Below are 23,400 nucleotides of genomic sequence, written 5' to 3'. Positions count from 1 at the left end.
CCGGTAAAGGCGGATATGCAAAATTTTTCGTTTTTTTGATCTTTCTATCGTGTTGGTCCAGCAGCGCGTTGTGACCCTGCTTCGTCATGCCCATCGTTTATGGCGAAAGCGGGATAAGTTAGCCTTCTGCACGCAGTCGGCGCCGCCATGTCGTCGTCAGCCGGACAAATGAAGCGCGCGTCAGCCCATCCATTTGCGGCAGTCATCGGCTTCTCTCCACTCCAGAACGGCCAAGAGCCGTTGAGGCATGCGTGAGGTTCTGCGTCATCCGACCTAGCGGCTTACCACAGTAGGTCGGTTCTCAATCACCGCCTAAGTTTCATGGTTGAGTGGGCATGGTTGGCTTCCCCGCCCCCGCTCTTGCCCTATCGTTCCCACAGGCAGGTGTGCTTCGCAGCTTCCTCTTTCGGCAGTGACGTGATAACTAAACTCGGCAGCTTGGCTGGGGGCCGCGTTCGCTGGTGCGCAAAACCCTTCGTCTTGGCCAGAGCCAAGAAGAGCCTTGCCATGCCTTTCCCCGTCACATCCTGCGGCAAGCTGACGAGGCAGCCCGGCCTGGGATGGCATACCTACGGTAGGGTGTGCAGACCGCAAGACTGGGGCTGGTTAGTTGGTTTACCCCTCACCGCGGCCTTCCTGCAGGCTAGCAGCTGAGAGCCGATGAGTCGATTGTTGGAGGTTGACGTCGAGTGCCATTGTGCATCGTTCTCTTCGTCGAGTCAAGCTTTTTGACGTCCTGTGGTTGAGTCGTATGCTCGTTGCGAAAAACCAAAGACTCGCAAGCTCACACGGGGCTTTTGGTGTGTTCAATTGGTTTTGCGACGGGTGCTGTCGGCGAAGTGCAAGGCTGGAATAATCAGCTTCTGGACTCTGCTTCCCCCGGCTTGGCTACTCTGACGACGACGAAGTTGCCGCTGCCACCGCGTGGCCGGGAGTCATGCCGTACTCGGACAACCTCTACTCCGCGCTGGACGACGAGTTCGATGACGAGCCAATCGGTGAATACTCGAGCCAGCGCGGCGAGCATGGCCCAGGTCTCACTGCTGCTCGACACGCAGGGCTGGACACGCACCACGCCTTTGCCGACACGTACGCGGATCCCGGCGCGGCGGACCCGGGAGAGCTTGTAGACACTGAGGATCCACATGCTTTGTCTCCCACCGACGGCTACTTTGGAAGCGCGCCGGACACTCCGTCCGGCGCTGGGGTGCCCGCGTCGGCCCAGGTCCCTCATGTGCCCAACGTTTTGGTCGAGGATCCGTCTTTGCAACGGAACACTGCCGAGAGCAAGGCGAGGGAGGCAGAGCAGGAGAGATTGCGCAGCGAACGGCGTTCCTCCGACACGGTTGATGGTGGCATGTCTGCCCACCCGCCCAATACGACAGCCTCCGCGTCTCGAAACGGTGCCGCTGCCACGCGCGGCCTAACACCCGCCCCAAGCGTCGCCTCGGACTCCCAGTCGGCAGGGACCACGTACTACAGCCCGTCATCGGCCAGTTACGTACGTCACGCGGCTACGCCAAGCTCATATACAACCTACTCGACGCGGACGTCTGTCTACCACGGCGAACGCTTTCCATTCCTGCCCAGGGAGGCCCCCCCCGCCTACACGCCATCCCCGACGTCCCCACCGGGCTCACACACAGTCGATATCCCAAGGAACTACAGCACTTTCTCACAGACTGGGGACGCTACCGTCAATATGGGCCGTCCGGAAGAAACCCAAGCCCTCCTGGCTCGCCAGCCTGAGAGCATGCGAGACCACCCCGGTGGCTCTGATGAGGAGTATGCCACTTGGGGCAGTCGTTTGAGGAGCGCCAGACAGCATGTCAACCGAGGGAACTGCAAGATAGCTTTCGTTGCTCTGCTTCTCTTCCTGGTGACAGCTGGCTTCCTCAGTAGCCTCCTGACTGGTAGTAGAGACCAAGTAAGTCTTGCGCGTCTGTTCAGTCAGTTCATTTACGGCCCCTGACTCCCCCACCATAACTTGCGTCATTGATTACGCTACCCTTCGTCTTTAGTTGGCTATAACTGTACCTTTGCTGTTATGTGATCCCCCCTTCCCTTAAGCCCTGCCCTCGCTGACAGCCACAGACTGGTCGTCACGACCCTCAGCGCCCGCACCCCGGCGAGCCCAACATGAGCTACCCCGATGTCGACGACGGCTTCCGCTGGAACCCTGAGTTCTATTGCAAAGATGTCCAGATTCCTCGCCACATCCAGACCTACGACGCCACTTTCGGCACCGACAAGCAACTAGTCCTGCTGGAAAGGGTTGTCGACGACGACGGCCGCCGCACCTGGGATGAGGTCCACGTTCAGGGCGCCGTCATACTCCGCCGGTCCGGCCCTGACACGCCCAATTCCGCGGTGACTGTAGAAGTCACCGTCACGGACGAGCGTCTCATCGTCTCCTCCACCTGGGACGCGGATTCGGGGACTCTGAAGGTGTCAGTGCCCCATAGAGTCGAATGGAGTCACGGCAGGCCAAGGGCTTGCGTCAACATCAAGGTCATCGTGTGGGTGCCCGAGGGCAGCAAGCTCAAGAGTCTCGAGGCCAATGCTGTCCACCTTGACATCAAGCTCCTCGACAACCTGTCCTTGTCGGTGGCAGACGGAACCAAACTAACCAGCGTCGTCGGCGCCATATCGGCAGCAGCCTCTACGGGCGCTGCCGCCGGCACCGACGAGCTCATCGACACGGGGGCTCCGGAGTCCTTCTACTTCAATTCCCGCATCATCGACGTCAAGACCGTGGCGGCGCCCATCACGGGCTCCTGGCCGCTGTACGACTACCTCGGCCTGCAATCCACCTCGGGCAACATCAAAGTCACCCTGGACCCCAAGGAGGACGCCCCGGACCTGCCCAAGCCGGCCATCCTCTACATCAAGACGCTTTCCGGTGACGTCGACTTCCGCGCCCCGATCCTGGCCGCCGAGCGCACCTTCCGCATCGGCCAGGTCCTCCCGGCGCCGGCCGACCGCCTGCGCGCCGCCCGCCAGGCCGCCGCGCTCCTCCCGCCGCGCGACTACCGCGTGGATGTGTATACCACCAGCGGCGAAATCACCGGCGCCGCCGCCTTCAGCGCCGACTCCACGTTCGTGTCCACCTCGGGCAAGCTCAGCCTGGACTTGCTGCCCGTGCTGCGCGCCGAGCAGGCGGAGCCCGGCGGGCGGTCCGTGGAGCTGAAGACGTCGAGCACGAGCGGTGCGACGGATGTCAACGTGCTGGAGCCGCTCTGGGTGGGCCGCGCGGCGGAGTCTTCTTCTTCTTCAGCTGAGGCGGAGGCGCCGCCGTCGTCGTCTGCGCCGTACCTGCAGGGCGGCGGTGGCGGTGGGCAGCGCAAAGGCAGAGGCAAGCCGAGCTATGCGCTGTTGAAGACGGCCCAGCCACAGGAAGGTGCTGCCGTCACCGCCGCTGGTGCTGCTGGCGACGGCGACAGCAACGGAAATGGCAACGACAGCCCCCCGCCACCGCTGCGCTGCCTGTCGGGCTTGCACAGCACGGCGTCGGCCGACATCCGCCTGCGGTACCCGGCCAGCTGGGAGGGCGACCTCAGCCTGGCCACGCTCTCGGGCTCGCTGCAGGTCGGCGGGGACGGCGTCCGCATCGTGAAGTCGCGCATTGACTGGCCCGGCGTGAACAAGCAGATCCTGGCGCGCAAGGGGGAGAAGGGCGCCGGCGAGACCGTGGTTGCCAAGAGTACCGCGGGGAATGTGCTGGTTTGGGTTGGGCAGGACTGAGCCGAACTATTTTATTGCTCGGCTCTGGTTGTTGGGTTTTTATTAAGGGGTGATCTGGCGGTTCGGGATTGGTAGGTGTTTTTGGGATGGCTTTGGCGGGAACCCGGGCTGCTGTTGTCTATGAGAGGTAAGTACGGATGGATGTTTCTGAGGATGATCTGAATAGTCGATGGGCAATGGAATATCACAGGGAATGGGGAATGTGCGGTGTTTGTTTTGCACTTATACAGCAACTCCTTCGGCAGTCTTGCTGAGGTCTTCTCGGGGGACGAGAGCCTCCACACCACGAGAAACAGTTACATCAATGGACAACAGTTTCTATGTTATAGTTTGTTGTGGGGCTGCAGAAAGTCATGCAATATAGTCTGAGACGGTCCGAGGCAGGGGATAGACTCCCTGATGTGCCAAGGAGGTGGTCTGCCGCTGTGGACTTAGACGGAGTTAACTTGCTGTCGCCGATCGCCAGGGATCGGGCATGTGGGGGATGTCAGTGAGCCATAGGATACAAGACCAGGAATAAAATCCAATTCACCTGATGCACCGCGCCTCGGTCAGTCATCTCGCGACAGTCAACATCGCCAGGCCTTCAAATACAAACTGCCTGCAATACCGAACGGACCTCGGCTCCACTAACTGTCCCATCACATCACCATGGCGCTGCCTTACGATGTCCAGACGTACCTGCTGGACAAAGAGAACATCCGGGACACCGTCATTCGCATGGTCAGCTGCCCCTCTGAAGAGTTGAGCTTGCAGCAACAATACAGAACAGTATGCTGAGCGGGGTACTAATACTATCGGTTGCAGATGCTCGCCTTCGACGACCGAGCCACCTCGACGTTGATCGACTCGGTGTACGCGCCCGAGATCCTGGTCCACTACCCCCGCTTGCTGTTCGACTACCAGAAGAAGGTGTCCAGCGAGGAGTGGGCGAAGATGCTTGAGCCCCTGCTCGACGAGTTCGACACCACGGAGCACATTGTACAGTGGGTATCCTAGTCTGTTGCTCTGGCTTCGAATGTCGAGATGGCTGATGCTGTATCGTTCTTGTTGGTCTAGTAACCTCCTGATCGAGCTCCCACAGCCGGGCAAACCGGGCACGCAGCGGCCCAACAGCTGCAAGGCGCGCGCCTATGCCCATGGGTTGTTCTACAAGTTTGATGCTGAGGGGAGGCCGAGCGTGATGGCCCGGCGGCAAGGGGTGGGTTCTCAAAAGGCGGTTCACGCTCGATTTTTGTTGTCAGTGTCAAAGCTAACAGGTGTGTCTCTCACAGGGCGGGTATGAGCTGGAACTGGTGAGAGTGAAGGAGAAAGAGGAGGCGGGGGAGAATCCGTGGCGGATAAGCGAGTTGAAGGCATCGTTTCACTGGCAGGACAGGGGCAACTGATTAACATACTGGTGCGTCGAATAGCTCACGGCGTTGCGAAGTTGCTCTGAGGTTGGGGGGGGGGCAACCAAGTCCGCCCGCACAAGTAGCACGCCGCTTGTAACTCAGGGAGGCGGGATGGAACCCATGGTGTTGCTTAAACATACAGACAGGCATATGTGACAGCGGCGTGTGACAGCGGTGGTTGAACTCCTGAGTGGTGCCCGCCGCAGTTGGGATCTGTCCTGGAGTTATCTGCCAACCAAGATCAATACATTTCCTTGTAGAATCCAGCCTCATGCGAGCCTTCCAGCTCGACGAAGACCTCGCTTGACAAGACCAGGAGAGGTTGACGGTGTGGTTGAATACCTCAGTCGCAGTGCGTGTGGTCGTGCCTTCAAGCCTTGAACTGACCAGCCAAAGCTGGGACACCAGCCGCAGCTGCTCCATTCGTGAGCTCTTTACCGAAGCCAGGGCCGGCACCTCTTCCATTCATTCATGCGGGTACCAACACAAGTGTTTGTATGCGGCAGGGACCTCCGGGAATCCCATCTCTCCCAGCTTCAGCTGAACCCGGATGCTGTACTGGTCGCCAATCTCAGCCGGCACCGGGGCATGCTGTCGCGCACTATTTCGTGCCTAGTATCATCCTTGGCGATCCTGCCTGATCTTAACGATGAGCGAGTCGGCAAAGCTGAACACGGCCGATGGCTGTGGTGCGAGCGGTTCCGCGGGCCTGGAGATTGGTGCCGAAGAGAGGGTATAGTACGAGCTATCGACCTGGTTCTCCCACCCGTCAGTTGCAGTTCTCTTGGTGCGGAGTTTGGATGTGATGGAGGATGTGCTTGCTTCCGATGAACCACGAGGTCGAGTCGAATTGCGCGATCGAGTCTCGCACACGGATTCGGGGCTCCATGTCTAGCTAGTGCGGGAACCAGAAACCTAATGCTGTTGTTTGAGCAAGAAGTGAGCTAGGGCTGGAAGAAGGGATTGATATCAATAATCGCCTTCGCAGCTGCTAAGTGAACAAGAGAGAAATGGAGAAAGGTCATGTTGTGGATCTAGCCAGCCAAGGACGTGGTCGACCAAAACCTGTTCTGCCAGCTGTTGGCAAATATGGCACAGTTGGTTTAGGAATGCCGTTGTTGCTGCACGGTAAACTTTGATTAGACCAAAGAGAGTGCAGGACTGGTGGCTGGCCATCTGGGAAAGCACGTTTTTGTTCCTGCTTTGAATCTTCTACAATAATCGGACCGATGATAGGCAGTGGAGCAGGATGAACAGCACGGCAGACGTATTCAAAGGAAGTGAAGTGCAACGAGGAGCACTCGGGTGAGGATCCGGAGGTTATATGGACATCGACGCGTCGCGTGAGATGATCGGGGTGGGCCCCCGCGAGTTGCAAGAGACAGTTGAAGTCATCACTCACCGGATGGATGTAGAGGATCCGTTTGCCAGGCTCTCCAAGCGAAGGGTGGAATACTGCTGGTCTGCATGGAAGCATCTTTGATTCTCGAAAAGGGGATCTATCAGACTTGATCACAAGGCGGTGTGCTTGGGTTGTATAGGCCGCACGTAGGAGTCAGAATATTCACCTCGACAAACAACCCGCTCTTCTATAGCTATGGTCTGGAAGGCTTTCGCTGGTTTGGCCACTTGAACCGTCTCAGGCCGTGGCTTACTCTACTTGTGCTTGGTCAAGATAGTTCAGGTAGATAGTTTGATGGTTGACACTGCAGATTCTTGTCATCCAGTTGGCAGGGCTGGCAGCGCGTGTCACCGCTGGAATTCCTGCCACCTCAATGCGTCCAGCTTTCGTCTGAACATAGCCTGTCCATGAGCCGCTAAATGCCTGTGAACTTGCCGAACGTAGGGTAACGCGTCTCAGCGAGTTTCTACTTGCCAGACGAGAATAATTCCAACGCACAGTGAAACTCGTGCTCTTGCCGGTTTCCCCTTCTCTACCCACGAAGTTTCTTCCTTTTTCTCCGGTCTTTTTGAAAAGTTTCTTTCCATTCCTCCAACCTTCCCGCGAAGTTTCGACCTCTTCCTCTGCAGCACGGCCTCTTCTTTCGCCTACAAGGCGTTTATATCGCTTCCTCGCCGCCAGATCCAAGCAACCATCATAAAGAGCGACATGGAGTGGCCAGAGAAAGGAAAGTAATGTCACCGCCATGGCTCCTTGCTTGCTAACACTCTCACAGGCGACAAGCGATCCGAGCTGGCGCTCCAGGCGGTCGAGGAGATCGAGAAGGAGCTGGGTGACATTGGTCGTAGGTCTACCGATATTGGCGTATTGAGACATTGTGGCTCTTATGACTGACCTGTGCACTAGGCGGAGCCGATTTCCCCTTAGTCAGATGTCGGGGCCGCTCTGGGTCATCCCGGAGCGGTTCCAGCCTCGTGCCGCCGCCACCCTCGCGCCCTCCGCCGTTGCCACCCGTCTTCACCGAGCACCAGCAGTGTGCCCAGGACGCCCTCCCAACACTGCCAGCACCTTCTACAGCCCCGCCGCCGGTACAAGAACGGGGGAGGGAAGTGTCGCGCCGCCTCGCCCAGCCGCCGACCCCGGGCCATCGCAGATGTGAGCCTCCCTCCTGTCGGCATGTTACAATCACCATCAGGCCGGACAGACACACTGACAAAGAATTGTGCACGCAAAGTCCACTTCCATGACCTCGATCCCAACAACCCGTACGGCTATGTCCAGCCGCCTCCTTTCCGTAAGTACTTGCGTCCCCGACTAGAGTCTCCAACATAAGAAGTGCAAGAGCTAACAGCATCTGCCGCTGCTAGGCCACAACTGGTCCGTCAGATCCGATCGCTCCTTTTGCTGACTACCGTTTTTGGTAGTTCTTCGTTGCTCCCGAGCTGTTTCCGACGCCCAGGCCAGGAAAAGCCTAACTCATGTCGTTGTCGCACAGGGACACCCCCAACCGCGCCAGAGCGGTGCGCTCGATGAACCCCGTCGGCGCCCATCGCGCCGGCTACACTGGCCCGCCTATCGGCTCGCGCCCCCGGCCCGTTCCGCCCACTGCTGAGCCCGCGGCAATCACAGCGGCCAGCCACCCCTACTTTCCGATGATGAGCCCGTACGAGGCGGAGTCATCATTGAGGATGCGTAAGTCCCGTCCTAAAAGCCCACCCGCCTTATTTTCCACCGCCGCCGCCGCCTCCCAGACAACGATCCTCCACAATAAACAAACAATACAACGAAAAACTGACTTATGCCCTTCCTTCCCCGGCCAAAGAAACAACAGACGAAGCAGCCTTCCCAAGCGGCGCCCCGTCCCGCCCCGCTCCCGCCAGCGTCGCCGGCCAGAAGTACTGGAAAGCGCCAGCGCCGGGCGTGGGGGCGGGATCGTGGACCGTCCGACCCCCGGGCGGCTCGTTCCTGCTGCTCGACGACCCCGCCGATCCGGTCTCGGCCGCGACGGCGGCGGCGTTGGCGGCTGCCACGCGGGTGCGGGACGCCGCGCTCTTTGGGCAGTACCGCGGGGACGGAAGAGGAGGGGAGGACGGTGGGGAGTGGGAGGATGGAATGGGGGGGTGGATTTAGGGGGGAGGGAGGAACCTGGAAGGGGGGAGGGGAGTTTAGAGTTGTTCGAAGTTGGGGGAGGCTCGTTGGCCTGTAGTGGACATGTAAACTTTTTTCCTTCTCTTTTTCTTTTTAATGTTCAAAGTTCACAAAGTGCTATAATGCTTGTATGTTGTTTCTCAAGCTGGAGTTGGAGCGTTCTGTGTCGGCATCCGGGTCGCTAAAGTCATTCACACGCGGGGCTCTGTGGGTGGCCAAGCTGTGTTTACACCCCTGAGTGGCGTCAATACCAGGGTGACGAACCTGACAGATCTGACCGGACAATTAAGCTTACTGGACACCGGAACTGGCCCTAGAACTAGCCATAGCACCCAAATGCATGCAAGAGAATTTGGCTCAAGACATGTGCCACTCCTCCTGCCACAGCAATGATGTTGCCGCACGTTGACAGACCAGGAGATCTGCGAGTTGCTGTTTATCTCCAGACTCCCGATTTGGCAATTTCATGTGGGGCATGGGGCACCCGGAAATCCGGGCAGTTTACCGGGTTACCCCGCAAAGCCGCGCCCCGCTGCGTGCCTTGGTTGCCCGAGGTTTTGGTCGCCCCGCCTTGATCCGACAAGGACCCCGGTCTCAGTTCCCATCGCGCCAAGACCCCGTCTGCAGGGGGTGCATTCCAGGTTCACACTCCCTCAGCTGCATCGTCGTGGTCGTGCGAGCGCGTGCAGACAACGTCCACTTGGCGCACATGGGGTTCGCTTTAGGCAAACGAAGTGCGGAAGACAGACCTGGTCTTCTCCCGCACGGCATTCTGAACTCAGACTCACCCTTTGATCCTGCTGCGGTTCCAATCTTCGATCCGATATCTTGTCCAATCCGTGAAGGCAGAAGCGGACCCGCTGGTAGCTCTCGGCAGCTGTTGAGCTGCAGTTGAAACACAGCAGCAACATTTCATCCAATCGTCGACCTCTGCTGCTGTATGGTTGCCGCGCCCCCATCCTGTCCGCCATTACCATGGCCAAGAAGGCGCGCCAGAGGATAAGCTATGGTCTGTGAGATGTTTCATTTTTGTCCCTGCGACGCTTTCGAGAAGTGGGGAACATTGCCCAGGGCGCTGAGTGTCGATGAACCGATGACCCGACGACCCGGATGGAACAAGCGCCACAGTCTGCCCGCACTGTCGAGACCACATCCACTCACCGCACTACCCCAGGTCTTGGATCTGCACACAGTTGGCTAACATGAGCATGGTTGTTATGTCTCAGTCCTCGAGCTCCCCAATTCCTCGCCTGGCGGTCATCGTCTCGGTGTCAATGGCCTGGCCATCGATCGTGACAATGCTATCCTGTGAGCCCACCTTGACCTTCCCATTCTGGGCCGGTTGCTGATCATCCACGTGCAGCTACTCTGGTGGCCGAGACGGTGTCATTTGTGCATGGGACTTGAACCGTCCTGGTGCCGCTGTGCATGGAGGTGGCCACTCTGCCGTTGTGGACGACACCGTCCGCGCCAACGGCGACACCAAGTCCATCACCCGGTTCCGCGCGCAGACCCAGGCACACACACATTGGATCAATGACATCACCCTTGCCCAGCAGCACACGGCCCTGGTCTCGGCATCCTCGGACTTGCTGGTCAAAGTCTGGCGGCCGCTGGCCAGCGACGCGAACGAGCCCGCCACCATCGGCCAGCATGCTGACTACGTCAGGTGCGTGGCAACGCCGAGCCAGTCCGCCAACTGGGTGGCTTCCGGAGGGCTGGACCGAAAACTGTACCTGTGGGACCTGTCAGGCGCCGGCAAGACCCTTGAGATTGACGTCCAGGGCGAGGAGGTGTCGCAGAAGGGCAGCGTGTACGCGCTCGGCGCCACCCACGACATCCTGGCCAACGGCGGCCCCGAGAGCATCGTGCGGCTGTGGGATCCGAAGTCGGGCCAGCGCATCACCAAGTTTGTGGGCCACACCGACATGATCCGCGCCATCCTGATCAGCGAGTCGGGCGACATGGTGCTGTCGGCGAGCGCCGACCAGACCGTCAAGGTCTGGAGCGTCACCGCCGGCCGCTGCATGCACACCCTTACCATGCACGACCACAGCGTCTGGGCCCTGTTCTCGGACGACCCGAGGCTCGAAGTCTTCTACAGCAGCGACCTGTCGGGCCTGGTGGTCAAGACGGACGTTCGCGGCACCATGGGCGACCTGGACAACGGCTTGTCCGTGGCGGTTGCGAAGGAGAACGAGGGCGTGAGCAAGCTAGTGGCCTGGGACGGCAGTATCTGGACGGCGACGGCTCGCGCGTCCATAAACCGGTGGAAGGACGTGGACACTAGCAGCAGCGTGCAGCTCCCCGACGCGTACAAGCAGCACAGGGCATCGTTGGTGACGGTCCGTAGCAGGGAAAGTGCAGCACAGCCTGTTCCGTCGCCGCCTGCTGCAGCAAGCGAGCCTGCTAAGCCGACAATTCCCGCAAGATCCATCCTGCGGATATCCAACACCGCGTCCTTCCCGCTGGTTATTGGCCGGGACAACGACGAGCCGTTTCCGGGCCTGTCGCGGAAGGGATCGGAGCCGGCCACGGAGCCTGTGGCTCTCCTTGTTGAGCCGGTCCACCAATTGCCCGAGGAGACCATCGAGGGGCAGTTTGGGCTTGTGAAGCACAGGCTTCTGAATGACAGGAGGCGGGTCCTGACCTTGGACACTGCTGGAGACGTCTTGCTGTGGGACTTGATTCAGGTGCGTTTTTCTGGTGGCTATCGTGCCAACCAACGTTAGTCTTGTTTTTCCATGTCATGCTGATGGCCCCGCTCTGCAGTGCCGGCCTGTTAAGAGCTTCGGAAAGCGGCATCTTGAAGACGTGGAACCCGAAGTCAACACTCGGGAGGCCGTGGCGCCCTGGTGTTCGATCGACATCAGTTCAGGCAACCTGACCGTCGTGCTGGAGCCGTACAACTGCTTCGACGCCGAGATGTACGCCGATGAGCTGGCTCTGGACGAGCCTGTGGAGTTTAGAGAAGACCAGAGAAGTACGCTTTGCCTTGTTCATCTATCCGACCCGAAGATGCTGACCATTTTTCAAAGTCAATCTCGGCAAGTGGATTCTCAGATACCTCTTTGCCAATCTCATCGACGAGGAAATCCGGCGCGACGAAGCCTTCAGGCAGAAGCTCAACGAAGGCACAGCAAAGAGGGTTGCGTCAGGAAGAGCGGCACCGCCATTGGCGATCACAATTCCGCCGCAACCGGGCTCGGGCCCCTCAGACTTGTCTTCCGCAACACCTCGACCCGGCGGAGCGCACCCGCTCATGACGCCCGGGTTGGCGATAGGGATGGGGACTCCTGGCTCGCCAACACCGCCGGCGCCGGAGGCACTTACATCCCCTCTGAGCCCGCCAGATAAGCGACTATCGCAAGTCAGCCGGCCGTCGCAGGAAAGAGAAGACTACTTCTCCGATGCGATCCAGAGCCCAGACGGAGCCCAGGGCGCCAAACCAGCTCAGACCCCAGCTGCTGAGGTCCCGCCCACGGACGAAAAAGCGGCCAAGGCACCGGGCGAGAACGGCAAGGAAAAGGACAAGGATGCGAAAGAGAAGGACAAGGACAAGGATAAGGAGAAGGACAAGGACAAAGAGAACGCAAAGTCGCCGGGCACGACTTTCGGCAAGAAGCTCCGCATGGGCATGTCCTTCGGCACCAAAAAGCTGGGGCGGTCCATGTCGGCAGCGGCGGCCGAGAAGCCGGCCGTGCTGGACGAGAAAGCCGAGGAGTCCGAGTCCTCATCGAGCCACGAGAAGGAGTTCGACGATTCCTTCCTGGGCGTGATCCAGAAGATGCGCAGCGAGTACGAGAAGCAGCAGGCCGAGGCGCCGGGCCGGCCGGTCGAGACCAAGCTGGCGCCCAGCCTGGCCAACGACACGCCGGTGCTGAAGCTGCCGGCCGGCACCAAGGTCATCATCCAGGAGGAGACGTCGGGCGGCTCGGCCGAGATCTACCGCGGCACGGTGGCGTCGGTCGGCGCGGACGCCGACGTCATCGAGGAGCGCGCGCCGCAGTGGCTCGGCGAGGTCCTGCTGCTCAACACGCTGCCGCCCAAGGACCCCGTCAAGATCTCCTTCGTGCTGTACCCCTGGCGGGACACGCTGCCGCCCATCGTGTCGGCCGACGGCAACAACCGGCTGAATGCTAACCGCATGCTGCGGGTCAAGAAGATCCTGGCCTACGTCGCCGAGCGGATCGACCCGGTGCCCGAGGGCAAGGAGCCCGATCCGGAGGCGCTGCGGCCCGAGGAGTATCTGGAGCTGTATTGCAATGACCAGGTGAGTTCCTCTCCTTCTGTTCCAAGTATGTTACTATCCGGCGGAGTTTTTACGAGCTGATGACGGCCTCCAGCTTCTGCCGATCAAGATGACGCTGGCGACTCTGCGGACCCATGTCTGGCGGGGCGGTAACGACATCGTTCTCCATTACAAGGCGAACGGGAGGAAGGAGATCCCGATGCCCGCTGCTAAGGTCGAAGAGGAGGGAGGCGCAGCTGCGTCGGACGCGGCCGGGGAAACCGCATAGTGTACGGTTCTCTGAGTCGTGGACGCCGGCTGACCAGTGCGTTTCTGTGATGATCTTGGCTTCGGCCTCTGATTTATTAGCGTTCTGCTCGCGCCAGTCTATAGGGTATATATGCTGGTTTCTTTCCCTATTGTACATATATCGGGTTTCCAAGATTTGGAGCGGTTTGGCTTGGTTGGCTGGCGTGGGCCTGAGCCATTTGCAGACATCCTCTGATCACTCGCTCCCTTTCCAGTCCTCATGCTGGTATCCTCTGCTTCTCCAGGGCATTGACCGCCCACTGGTAGCTCCCGAGGAAGATCGCGCCGCCCGCGCTGATCCACATGACCCGCGGCCCGATGCCCGCAAAAAAGGGCCGGATCCCGTTCTCCTTCAGGATTGTCCGCACGATGCTCGCCATGCTCTCCCGCCGCGCGCTGAGCATGACCCTGGTCTTGAGCACATCCAGCGGCGTTGTCACAGCAGCCGCCACCCCGCCCGAGATGCTGCCGTACAGCGCCGACTCGGCGGCGCCCACCTCCCCAATCACCCCTTCCCTGCCTTCCGCATTTCCTCCTCCGCCTCCTCCTCTCCCCCGTGTCTGCGCCAAACCACCACCACCACCACCAACACCAGTACCAGCAACAGGGTGCGGATGCGCCCCAGCCACATCCCCAAACATGCCCCTGCCGGTGCGCGCGCGCCGCTCGCGGCCCCACGCCTTGAGCGCCTCCCACAGCGGGAACTGCAGCACGGTGAAGGGCACCTCGCGCATCACCGTGATGCCCCAGCCGCGGTACAGCTCGCGGGCCACACCTATCAGCCCGACCCCGGCCTGCCGCCGCTGCTCCAGAATGTGCCGCAGCGCGGCCCACGACGAGCCCCCGTGCTGGCCCGCCTGCGCGCGCTGCTTGACCACCTCGGTCGGCACGCGCACGGCGCACGCGGCGATCTCGCCCAGCGACGCGGCGAGCATGTGCTCGGCTGCGCGGGACTGCGGGGTGGAGGAGGAGAGGGACGGGAGGATGGTGCCGGCGGCGGCGGAGGAGGAGGAAGGGAAGGTGGTGGAGGAGAGGAACGACTTGGTCGCTTCGTAGGTGCAGAAGAAGAAGGCGGCGCCGGGGGCCGAGCCGACCAGCGCCGAGCCCACGCCGCGGTAGATGCCGCGGAAGCCGCCGGCGGCGAAGAAGCCCTGCGAGGACTGCAGCCGCGTCTTGAGCGTGTCGAGCGGGAAGAGCGAGAGGTCGACCGTCGTGCCGGCCAGCGCGCCGGCCAGGAGCGCCGTTTGGAAGGGTGGCGGCTGCGGTTCGGCGGTGGGCATTGTGTTTTGCTGCGGATCGGGGCGGCGCGGGATGGATGGCTCGGCGTTCGGAGTTGGGATTCACTATCAGGTTGCAGCAGTACTTTGGTGGGTTGGATATGGACAGGCACGCGACAGGCGACCCGCGGAGCGCGGACGGTGCTGCTGGGCCAATGGGCTGAAGGGGTTCGCTTAGGGGCGATTCAGTCGTAAAGAAGGATCATTGGGATGGATGGCCGTGTGTCCACACAGGATATGGCACTGCCTGGCCGTTGAGGTGGGTTGCTGAAGCTCTGCTGCTCAAGTTCCGTGGTTGCTGCTGTGGCCATCATTTTTGCTGGAGCTAGTGTAAGCTCCGGCTCCGGCAGGCAACGCTGTGAGGTCATGGGCAAGGGTTCGCAAGACGGGCTTGGCAGTTCGTCACTCACGCTAAACGCTCGGGCCATCATCGCCCCTGGCACCTGAGATTGTCCAATTGACAACGGAAGACCTACCCCACATTCCAGGTTTCTTTCCCACCATCAGCTCGCTGACTGACCCGGAGACCTTCGTTGCGTCGGTGATGGAATGAGTACGATACCGCCCGTACTACACCGCAGCGCGCGTGCCATCACTCCCCATGAGTTCCTCGAGGCGCTGCAGGCCACATGTGCCCCGCGCTTTCCCGGCGCGCGCGGGCGCACTCACCGGCCCATCGGTATGGCGCCTAGCTGACTTGACTCGCTTGTTCCATGACGGACAGTGAATGCTGACCCCCACACGACACACAGCCGTGGCCGTGAGCGGCGGCGTGGACTCGATGGCGCTGGCCTATCTTTGCACCAAGATCAGGCCCACCGACCAGTGGTTTAAAGTTGCCGACCACCCTGTCAGCAACCCGATCGGCATTATCGTCGACCACGGCTTGCGCGAGGGCAGCGCCGCCGAAGCCGCCAACGTGTCCCAGGCGCTCAAGAAGATCGGCGTGAAGCCGAACATCACCAGACTCCGCTGGGCCGATGTGGTCGAGCCGGGCGTCAACCCCAGTGACCTGCCCAACGTCGAGACCCTGGCCCGCTACCTCCGCTACCGCCGGCTCGGCACCTTCTGCAAGGTCTGGCAGGTCGCCACGCTGCTGACTGCCCACCACGAGGACGACCAGTACGAGACGGTCTTGATGCGGCTGCTTTCCGGCCACGGGTACCGCGGCTTGCAGGGGATGCGGCCGGCAACCGACATCCCGGAGTGCTACGACCTGCACGGCGTGTACCAGAGCGGCTTCGTCGACGATCAGCGCCGCGAGAACCCCTTCTACAACCTGCGTCCGAGCGAGAAAGAGAGGAAGCAGCTGAAGCGGGGCCTGAGGGATGAAATCGATCCTGCTGTCATCGCCCGCGAGGTTGAACGGGGCTTGAGATCAGACATTGGGACCGCCTACCTGGAGGACTACGATGGCATCGCCAAGGGCAAACCTGCCCCCCCTCTGGTGCCGCTCGAGATCGAGGATGGCGGCATCATGGTGTACCGTCCACTCCTCCGCTTCGGCAAAGACAGGCTGATCGCCACGTGCCTGGAGAACAGCATCCCCTGGTTCGACGACCACACCAACGCAGACCAGACGCTAACGCTGCGCAATGCGGTTCGGCACATGATCAAGCACCACAAGCTGCCCGAGGCACTTCAGAAGCCTTCCATCCTCCGGCTGGCCGAGCGCTGCCGAGCGAGGGTCGCGTCGGCCGAGGCCGAGGCCGGCAGGCTCCTCCGCCGCGTTCGGATCCACGAGTTTGGGCAGAATGCCGGCACCCTTGTTGTCACTCTCCCGCGCTTCTATTTTCCGACTGTCCCGCGGCGGCTCTCCGCATCTCCGGCCAGCCGGCGACGCCGCACTGAGCACTACCGCCACATCGCCGCGCTGATGGTTCGCAGGCTGCTGTCCATGGTGACGCCGGAGCGAGAACTGAGCCAGCCCGGCCAACTGGGCCATCTCGTCTCCATGCTCTTTCCCTCTCTAGCAGACGGCACCCCGCCGCCGGAGCCCAAAGCTTACGTGATCTGCGGCGTACACTTCGTCCCCCTGATCGGGGACTACCCGCTCCGCTGGCTGCTCGCGAGAGCCCCCCACGTCTCCAACGTGCCCCGACCGTCGGTCACCTTCCACGAGCTGCCGTTCGGCAGGCGCATGGACAAGCACCCCCGAGGCTGGAAGACCCAAGGCTGGACCGAGCCACGCATGTTCGACGGCCGGTACTGGATCCGCGTCTTGCACCGGCTGCCCTGCAAGCTCCGCGTCGCCCCCTTCGAGATGGAGCACCACAAGCCCTTCCGGGAGGCCCTGGCCGACGACCAGGCCAGGAAGGAGCTCGCCTCCATGCTCCGCCGCTACGCCCCGGGCAAGGTCCGCTACACGCTGCCGGCCATCTACGCCACCCTCGACGTGACCGACCTGCTCGCCGGCGGCGACTGGTGGCCGCCGCACCTGCTCCTCGGCCCGCCGTCTCAGCGGGCCGCCGCAGCTCACTCCGAAGAACAACCGGAACCTGATTCCGAACAAGCCGACCAACCGGACCCGGAACCGGAACCGCTGAACGAGCCGCCGCCGCCGCGCGACGAGACCGAGGCGATCCAGCAGATCCGCTCCCGCAAGCTGAGCGCGCTGCACGCCGGCCGCCTCGAGTGGGAGCGCCGCCTGCAGAGCGCCGCCGCCCACTCCACCCCGCCGCAGCTGCAGCTGCTGGCGCTGCCGACGCTCGGCGTCGGCCTGCCGGGCCTCGAGGACTGGCTGCGCTGGGAGGTGCGGTACCGCAAGGTCGACGACGAGGTGCTGCGGCTGAGCAGGCGCGGCGGGCGGCGCGTCGGCCGCCGCGAGCTGCGCGCCCGCGTCCGCTTCTGGTACCGCTGGATGAGGCTTGGCTGGGGGAGGAAGGCTGCGCGGGGGAGGGCGGTGGGGGTGCGGAGAGGGAGAGGCGGGGCCGTGAAAGCGGGAGGGTTTAGATGATTGTGTTGGGCATGCATGCATGATGCTGGATAGAGGGAGGTGAGCAGACGCCGGGCATCTACACTAGTTCGCAGCTTAGGGTGGAATGCGAGGCGTTTGTAGACGGTATCACTAGCTATGTCTCAGGGGAGTTACACAACACCCCGCCATTTCACAACCCACATTCCCGCTCCAGATCTGCCCACCGCCCGTTGCGCATCGGATCCAGCTCCTTCAGCTTCGCCAGCCACGCCGCCAGGTCCGCGCGTTCGTCGGCGGTGGGCTGGCGGTCTTCCAGCTGGCACAGATACAGCGTGTACTCGAACAGGGCCTCGTAGATGAGCTTCACATCCGGGTAGTCCTCCAGCAGTTCCTTGATCTCGTCGATCTCCCGCGCCAGGTAGGCCGCGCGGTCCCCGGCCGCGATGCCCCGCGTCATGGCGGGGTGCTTGTCCGGGTCGACCAGGTTGAGCATCAGGAACTGGTGGTAGTACCACAGCGACTGGTCCTCGGGCCCGACGTTGAGCGCTTCGCGGATCTGGTTCAGCTCTAGCGTTGGCGTGTTAGCCAGTCATTTTTTTGGGTTTTGTTTTCCAAGAGACACAACTACTGCGGGAGAGGAAGGGGAAAAGCAAGAGGTGTGCGTGGGTTGGCGTACCTTTATCCAAGAACGCCCTCCTCGCCGCGTCGTCCGCGCCCCGCTCGTCCAGCAGGCGCGGGATCAGCTTGCTGCGGCTGTGCCAGGCCGAGAAGTTGGACAGGTCCGTCTGGATCATGCGGTACGTGTACTCGAACTCGGCCTCGACCATGCTGGCACCCCGCAGCGCCGCGCTCTCCAGCTGCGTCACCACGTGCCGCCGGTAGCCCCACGCGTGGAAGTTGCGCCGGTCCTTGCCCAGCATCTTGCTCGCGAGCCCGAGCTCGGCCTCCCACACCTGCCGCGCCACGTGCGGCCGCAGACGCGCGATCGCCTGCGCTAGGATCCACTGCCGGTAGCTCCAGATCCAATAGCACTTGGGCGATTCGAGGAGGAGCGGGATGGTGAAGCTGAGCTCGGATTGGATGGTGGCCAGGTCTTGCTGTTCGGCTGCGGCTGCTGCTGCTGCTGCGGTGGCGGAGTCGGTGGAGTCCGCGGCGGGAGCTTGGGCGGGGTCGTCACTCGCGAAAGTTCCGGACGGCGCACCCGCGGCGCCCGGCTCAGCTGTTGTACCACTCCTCCCAGCTGTCGGGGAGCCGGGGGCGGGCGGGGTCGTGGCCGAGGACGACGACGAGCAGCTGGTGGAAGATTGTGTTGTAGTGGCGGTAGGAAAAGTACTCGAGCACGCCGTCGAGCATGATGACCCAGCCGATGGTCTTGAGAATAAGCCAGAGATTAGGCAGCGTCTGCGGACGTTCCATAGTGTGTAGTACTCCGGGTTGAGGCGCAGGAGCTTGGACGTGAGCTGGAAGAGCTGCGGCGAGTAGTCGGCCCGCGAGACGTGTGAGCGCACCTGGTCCTCGAGCTCACGGTACTTCTGGATGCGTTGGAGGTCGCGCTGCTTCTGCTCTTCGGAGCGCACTCGCGAGGTCCGGGCTATGCCGTGCTGCGAGCCACCTTGCTAGTAGCGTCCTTGCTATCAGTCAACTTTCCGGCCACACACGGGAAGGCAGCATGCATGGAAGGAAATAAGGGTTCTCACGTCGGCCATTATCTCTCCCGCAATGATGCGTCGGTGGGCAGGTGGGTGCCTGGGTTGGCAGTTGCAAGTCGATGAATGACCAGCACGGTTGCGGCGGGACAGTAACGGCAGTAACGGCAGTAACAGTAGGTACTGCAGGGGTCTGAGAGGCAGGCGCTTATCGATAAGAGGCATCTCATCGCATCTCTCTTACCCCTGACCCTGGACTTAGACCAAGATGACAACCTCCATCACCTCTAACCGCTGGCTTCACTGGGTCCTTCCTGCCGAGAATGGTCTCCAACGTCTGGTATCACCGCCCGAGTGGGCTTCTTCTAGGGACTGGTGCCCAGGTCGCACTTGCCCTTCCACTTCCTCATCAGCTCAGCCTCAGCAGCAACTGCTTCTTCGGGCTGCTTCTGTCCGGACACTGCTACTGCCACTGCGATTGTCCTGCGATGTCTCAAATTCATTCCATAGTTGCCTGTCCGCTCCCTACTGCCCGACCTATGCTTTAGTCTGACCGTACCATATCGATTCTCCGTACACCCATCGCAGCACTGGTCTCGGGCTCTTAGTTATCAGCCCAGACGGTCGCACAACGTTGAGCCCCGTCGCATGCCAACCGAGCTGACTGCTGTGGCCCTGACGAGTTGGCGTGCCATGGTGGCCTCTGGGGACACTCGCTGACCGGTCACTTCTCCAACCGACAAAATTGCAACCCGGGCCTGCATTCGTGTGTCGTATCGCGTGCTGTATTCCCCCTCTGCTCCCCATCACCTCGTCCAACACCGCCGTCTCTCCCCCCCCCACCGGCTCAGAGTTGCGTACTGCGTTGCCCTCACCAGCCCCGGCTTACCGGTTCTGGTCCCAAACGAACCATGCTGCCGGCTGCCCACCTCCGCCGACGGTCTCGTCAAGAGCATCATGAACTCGGTTCAACCCACAGCCCTGCCAGCAGTCCGGCTGACTCGGGCTATGGCACCGCTCCTGCAACGCCGGCAACTCCCAAGAAAGCTACGGAGCGGGATCGGAAGTCGTCGATTGACATCTGGGTTTCCTGTGATGGAATTCAGTCGGACTCGGACGACCCATTCATCGACAGTGATAGTGAGCAGACATTCAGGGGTGAGGTCCCTGCCTCACCCGTCTCCCCGACGACCTGCATACCACCGCGCAATTCCGACGAGAAAGCGGTCACATTGCCGAAACGGCCACTACGCTCGCGTCTGACATTGCCCACTTCGCGTTCCCCCTTCTTCAAGTCCACGCCACAGCCGCAGGGTCCTAAGACTGCCTCCGTGCGCCATCTGGACCGCTTCATTCCTGCGAGGGCTACGGGCACAGACGCCTCCGAAAGGTTCAGGACCAGTAAGCTGCCACACAATCTGACGCCTGCGGAGAAGCTTCTCCGGCACAATGGGGCTGCCGAAGACGCCTTTATTTATCGCCGGAGAGTTGTGACGCCGCTGGCGTCCGAATATCGCTCCCCCTCGGGTGCCGAAAGTGCAGCAAGCCGGAATAGAGGTTGGTCGCGCAACGCCGAGAGTGGCTTCGGGCAGTGCTCCGTGCTGACTTGGCTCAGTCGGCAGTGTTCTTGGTCCCCTTGACCAGAATAGTATTGATGGCAGTGACGCACAGGTCAGCGGAAACACGGCCTGGACCGTCGGCCTCGGGGGAACCGCTGTTAACAACGGCCGAGGCCAGTTAGTCAGGAGCGGAACAAACGCTCCGCTGTTCCGGACCACATTTCCCACTGTGAAAGCCCAGAACATCGAAGAGTTGGAGAAGCATCAAGCCCGGCTTGCGGCGGCACTAGGCTTGGACAGGACGCAGCGCGTACTCGAGACCAACGCAGCTCTTTCGCCGGGCGAAATCTGTAACAAGCCGGGACATGTCCCGACACAATGGAACGGCGCGGAATGGGTCAACGAAGGGCCTATCCCGAAGCCGCAGAGGTCGCTCGGCAACCGAGAATTGCCCACGGCTCCGTTCAAGTGAGTGCCTGCAGCCTCCGGCTTGCGTTCTTCCTTAGCCGCACTGACGCCCTACAGGGTTCTCGACGCCCCGAATTTGCGAGACGATTTCTATTGCTCAATCCTGGCGTACTGTCCGACCTCGCAGACGCTAGCAGTGGGATTGGGCGACCTCCTCTACGGGTGGTCCGAGGCCAGAGGAGTGCAGCTCCTGAATGCTGGGTCGGACGCCGACTGCCACTTGACCAGCCTGTCCTTCTCGTCCTCCGAAGGGTGCAAAGCCATTTTGGCCTTCGGGAGATCCAATAAGACACTTAGTTTGATGTCGTTGTACGATGATCCCGATCCTGGGACTTCGCGTTCAGCGCCGACGCCTCGTTTCGAGGTTGTCCAGCCGGCACCAGTTGCTTGTCTCAGCTGGAGGCCCGTCTGCACCGTGCGGCCGTCCAAGAGCCTCATGCAACCCGGCATCCCGGTCAAGACGGAGGACCTCCTAGTCGGGGATGAGGTTGGCCAGGTCTACTACTATTCAGTCGAGTGGCCGGAGAGGTGGGAGGTGGAGCGTCACAACTGGGGCGGGCAGATGACGCTGCTGGCACGCATTGTCGTCCATTCTCAGCAGATCTGCGGATTGGCTTGGTCGCGGACTGGTGCAGCTTTCGGCACGGGAGGCAACGACAACCTGTGCTGCCTGTTCGAGACTTCCAAGGTCCTCGAAGCCCCCCCTGACAAGCGTGATGGCGACGAAGGGCTGCTGCAGGGTGAGCTGTCGACTACGACGCATGCTCGTGCACCCAGCGGGGTCTCAGAGGCCGAGACGGAGGTCCGAGTGACCCAATCCACGTTTGTCCGGCACATCCGACCTGGCGACGAGAAGCACCGGTGGGTTCACGGAGCCGCGGTCAAGGCTATCGCATTCTGCCCCTGGCAGGAGAGTTTGGTGGCGACCGGCGGAGGCTCCAACGACAAGTGCATCCATTTCTTCCACACGGGGTCCGGCGCCGCCCTGGCGTCGATATCGGTCTCCGCCCAAGTCACCAGCCTGATATGGTCCACGTCCCGCCGCGAGATCGCAGCCACGTTCGGCTACGCCCAACCCGACCACCCCGTCCGAATCGCCGTCTTCTCCTGGCCGGAATGCCGCCAGGTCGCCGCCATACCCTGGGCCGGCGAGCACCGCGCGCTCTATGCGATCCCGTTCCCCTGCGGTCCCGAAAACACCCGCTCGTCGGGGCGCGGAGGTGGTCGTACGGCCCGGCGCCGCAGTCGCACCGCCGAGGAAGGCTGCATTATGGTTGCATCCAGCGACAAGAGCGTCAAGTTCCATGAGGTATGGACGGCGGACCGGAAGGCTACCGCCGGCGGGACCGGCATACTGGGCGGGAGCGTCATTCTCGAGTTTCTGGAAGGGATCGACAGGGACGAGACGGTGATCCGGTAATGGTGATGTCGAGGAGATTCTGAAACGAGTCGGCTTGGGACGACGGTCACGGGCCGCGGTAGCCTGACGAGAGGCGCTCAGTGACACCCCCCATTTAAGTTTGTGGAGGTATTCACGGGGTTGCAAGGGCGAGTTCGAGAGTTGCTGGTGTTGAGTTCATGGTGAACGCACCAGAGGAGGCCATCCCTACTGCGCAGCGTTGCTTAACTTGGGGCTACGTGTGGAGGTTGCTGTGGTGCGGTGCACTGGCTGGGTACGAGAACATAATTGAACCGTATTTCCTTACGTAGTTGGTTGCTCGAAATATCCTGTTCAGCGGTCAGCGGTCAGCGGGGAGGCCTGGTGGCTGTCCTTGGCCATCTCTGTTTAGGTTGCCACTCCATTTCCCGGAGCCATCATTCTGTCGACTCATTTTTGGAAAGCGAGGTATTGAATAACAGGCAAAAAGACAGCCGGCTCAACTGGAGACAGGACGCGCAGCCAGGACGCGCAGCCAGCAAAAGAAAACGCAAGTGCCCAGTAACAGGATTGAACTGTTGACCTTCGCATACCATATACGGGTGGAACCGGTATTAGTACGACGCTCTAACCAGCTGAGCCAACCGGGCTTTGCTGAAGGTGAGTTACCCAAGTCAGCCTCTTCAGTCAGGCAAGAGACGACGCGACTCAACAGAACACGACTGCACACCCAGGAACTCTTCGCACCGAGGCCATTGAAGCAAGGCGACCAGTTGGATATCACCCCTAGATGGGGGAGAGTGAGAGAGTAGAAAAATGTAAATATGCCAAGGACAACGTGAACCACCGCTAGCTGCTCCTCTACCAGAACGCCCAGCTCCCTTCCAAAACGCCGTACAAATGCGGACCAAGCCAAATCATTAGGAG

General features: G+C 61.2%; 9 protein-coding genes and 1 non-coding gene across 10 annotated transcripts; 7 read left to right on the top strand and 3 right to left on the bottom strand.

Annotated features, from left to right (window-relative positions):
- The first annotated feature begins 796 nt into the window (after positions 1 to 796).
- THITE_2123500 (uncharacterized protein) lies at positions 797 to 3,829 on the top strand. The gene is made up of 2 exons (XM_003657589.1): positions 797 to 1,927; positions 2,095 to 3,829. Exons 1-2 carry the CDS (start codon positions 938 to 940, stop codon positions 3,742 to 3,744), a joined length of 2,640 nt encoding a protein of 879 aa, XP_003657637.1. The 5' UTR covers positions 797 to 937; the 3' UTR covers positions 3,745 to 3,829.
- Positions 3,830 to 4,395: 566 nt separating this feature from the next.
- Positions 4,396 to 5,132, top strand: THITE_2058677 (uncharacterized protein; the record flags this gene model as incomplete). Its single annotated transcript, XM_003657588.1, has 4 exons — positions 4,396 to 4,467; positions 4,552 to 4,730; positions 4,804 to 4,945; positions 5,019 to 5,132. 4 exons carry the CDS (start codon positions 4,396 to 4,398, stop codon positions 5,130 to 5,132), a joined length of 507 nt encoding a protein of 168 aa, XP_003657636.1.
- A 655-nt stretch (positions 5,133 to 5,787) lies between these two features.
- Positions 5,788 to 8,670, top strand: THITE_116618 (uncharacterized protein; the record flags this gene model as incomplete). Its single annotated transcript, XM_003657587.1, has 7 exons — positions 5,788 to 5,872; positions 7,316 to 7,384; positions 7,447 to 7,695; positions 7,775 to 7,834; positions 7,908 to 7,917; positions 8,036 to 8,232; positions 8,363 to 8,670. 7 exons carry the CDS (start codon positions 5,788 to 5,790, stop codon positions 8,668 to 8,670), a joined length of 978 nt encoding a protein of 325 aa, XP_003657635.1.
- Positions 8,671 to 9,561: 891 nt separating this feature from the next.
- On the top strand, positions 9,562 to 13,234 carry THITE_2123497 (uncharacterized protein). Its single transcript, XM_003657586.1, has 5 exons — positions 9,562 to 9,697; positions 9,915 to 9,996; positions 10,052 to 11,381; positions 11,461 to 11,671; positions 11,727 to 13,234. The coding sequence occupies exons 1-5, from the start codon at positions 9,664 to 9,666 to the stop codon at positions 13,019 to 13,021; spliced, it is 2,952 nt and encodes a 983-aa protein (XP_003657634.1). The 5' UTR covers positions 9,562 to 9,663; the 3' UTR covers positions 13,022 to 13,234.
- Positions 13,235 to 13,446: 212 nt separating this feature from the next.
- Positions 13,447 to 14,508, bottom strand: THITE_2060163 (uncharacterized protein; the record flags this gene model as incomplete). Its single annotated transcript, XM_003657585.1, has 2 exons — positions 13,447 to 13,725; positions 13,858 to 14,508. The coding sequence occupies 2 exons, from the start codon at positions 14,506 to 14,508 to the stop codon at positions 13,447 to 13,449; spliced, it is 930 nt and encodes a 309-aa protein (XP_003657633.1).
- Positions 14,509 to 15,010: 502 nt separating this feature from the next.
- THITE_75223 (uncharacterized protein) lies at positions 15,011 to 17,606 on the top strand. Its single transcript, XM_003657584.1, has 3 exons — positions 15,011 to 15,184; positions 15,258 to 16,900; positions 17,147 to 17,606. Exons 1-3 carry the CDS (start codon positions 15,055 to 15,057, stop codon positions 17,459 to 17,461), a joined length of 2,088 nt encoding a protein of 695 aa, XP_003657632.1. The 5' UTR covers positions 15,011 to 15,054; the 3' UTR covers positions 17,462 to 17,606.
- THITE_2123493 (uncharacterized protein) lies at positions 17,537 to 19,322 on the bottom strand. The gene is made up of 3 exons (XM_003657583.1): positions 19,120 to 19,322; positions 18,099 to 19,038; positions 17,537 to 17,989 (listed from the first exon to the last, which is right to left on the bottom strand). The coding sequence occupies exons 1-3, from the start codon at positions 19,126 to 19,128 to the stop codon at positions 17,613 to 17,615; spliced, it is 1,326 nt and encodes a 441-aa protein (XP_003657631.1). The 5' UTR covers positions 19,129 to 19,322; the 3' UTR covers positions 17,537 to 17,612.
- Positions 19,323 to 19,907: 585 nt separating this feature from the next.
- On the top strand, positions 19,908 to 21,052 carry THITE_2123490 (uncharacterized protein). The gene has a single exon (XM_003657582.1). It carries the CDS (start codon positions 19,980 to 19,982, stop codon positions 20,706 to 20,708), a length of 729 nt encoding a protein of 242 aa, XP_003657630.1. The 5' UTR covers positions 19,908 to 19,979; the 3' UTR covers positions 20,709 to 21,052.
- Positions 21,053 to 22,939, top strand: THITE_2123488 (uncharacterized protein). Its single transcript, XM_003657581.1, has 2 exons — positions 21,053 to 22,578; positions 22,802 to 22,939. Exon 1 carries the CDS (start codon positions 21,532 to 21,534, stop codon positions 22,513 to 22,515), a length of 984 nt encoding a protein of 327 aa, XP_003657629.1. The 5' UTR covers positions 21,053 to 21,531; the 3' UTR covers positions 22,516 to 22,578; positions 22,802 to 22,939.
- Positions 22,940 to 23,028: 89 nt separating this feature from the next.
- On the bottom strand, positions 23,029 to 23,123 carry THITE_t146. Its single transcript has one exon. It is a non-coding gene; the product is annotated as a tRNA-Ile (tRNA).
- Between the last annotated feature and the right edge of the window lie 277 nt (positions 23,124 to 23,400).

This window comes from Thermothielavioides terrestris, chromosome 6 (assembly GCF_000226115.1).
Source record: "Thermothielavioides terrestris NRRL 8126 chromosome 6, complete sequence".
Taxonomy (NCBI): domain Eukaryota; kingdom Fungi; phylum Ascomycota; class Sordariomycetes; order Sordariales; family Chaetomiaceae; genus Thermothielavioides; species Thermothielavioides terrestris.
This window is presented reverse-complemented; position numbering and strand designations above follow the sequence as displayed.

Bases quoted from the DNA above. Each gene is read 5' to 3' on its own strand.
- THITE_2123497 (XM_003657586.1), top strand. From the start codon at position 9,664: ATGGCCAAGAAGGCGCGCCAGAGGATAAGCTATG. The intron at 9,698-9,914 runs GTCTGTGAGATG...GTTATGTCTCAG, and splicing joins GCGCCAGAGGATAAGCTATG to TCCTCGAGCTCCCCAATTCC. The intron at 11,672-11,726 runs GTACGCTTTGCC...CATTTTTCAAAG, and splicing joins GTTTAGAGAAGACCAGAGAA to TCAATCTCGGCAAGTGGATT.
- THITE_2123493 (XM_003657583.1), bottom strand. The intron at 17,990-18,098 runs GTACGCCAACCC...CGCCAACGCTAG, and splicing joins GAGGGCGTTCTTGGATAAAG to AGCTGAACCAGATCCGCGAA.
- THITE_2123488 (XM_003657581.1), top strand. From the start codon at position 21,532: ATGCAACCCGGCATCCCGGTCAAGACGGAGGACCTCCTAGTCGGGGAT.
- THITE_2123500 (XM_003657589.1), top strand. From the start codon at position 938: ATGCCGTACTCGGACAACCTCTACTCCGCGCTGGACGACGAGTTCGAT. The intron at 1,928-2,094 runs GTAAGTCTTGCG...TGACAGCCACAG, and splicing joins TGACTGGTAGTAGAGACCAA to ACTGGTCGTCACGACCCTCA.
- THITE_2123490 (XM_003657582.1), top strand. From the start codon at position 19,980: ATGCTGCCGGCTGCCCACCTCCGCCGACGGTCTCGTCAAGAGCATCAT.
- THITE_75223 (XM_003657584.1), top strand. From the start codon at position 15,055: ATGAGTACGATACCGCCCGTACTACACCGCAGCGCGCGTGCCATCACT. The intron at 15,185-15,257 runs GTATGGCGCCTA...CACGACACACAG, and splicing joins GCGCACTCACCGGCCCATCG to CCGTGGCCGTGAGCGGCGGC. The intron at 16,901-17,146 runs GTGACCGACCTG...CTCGAGTGGGAG, and splicing joins CCATCTACGCCACCCTCGAC to CGCCGCCTGCAGAGCGCCGC.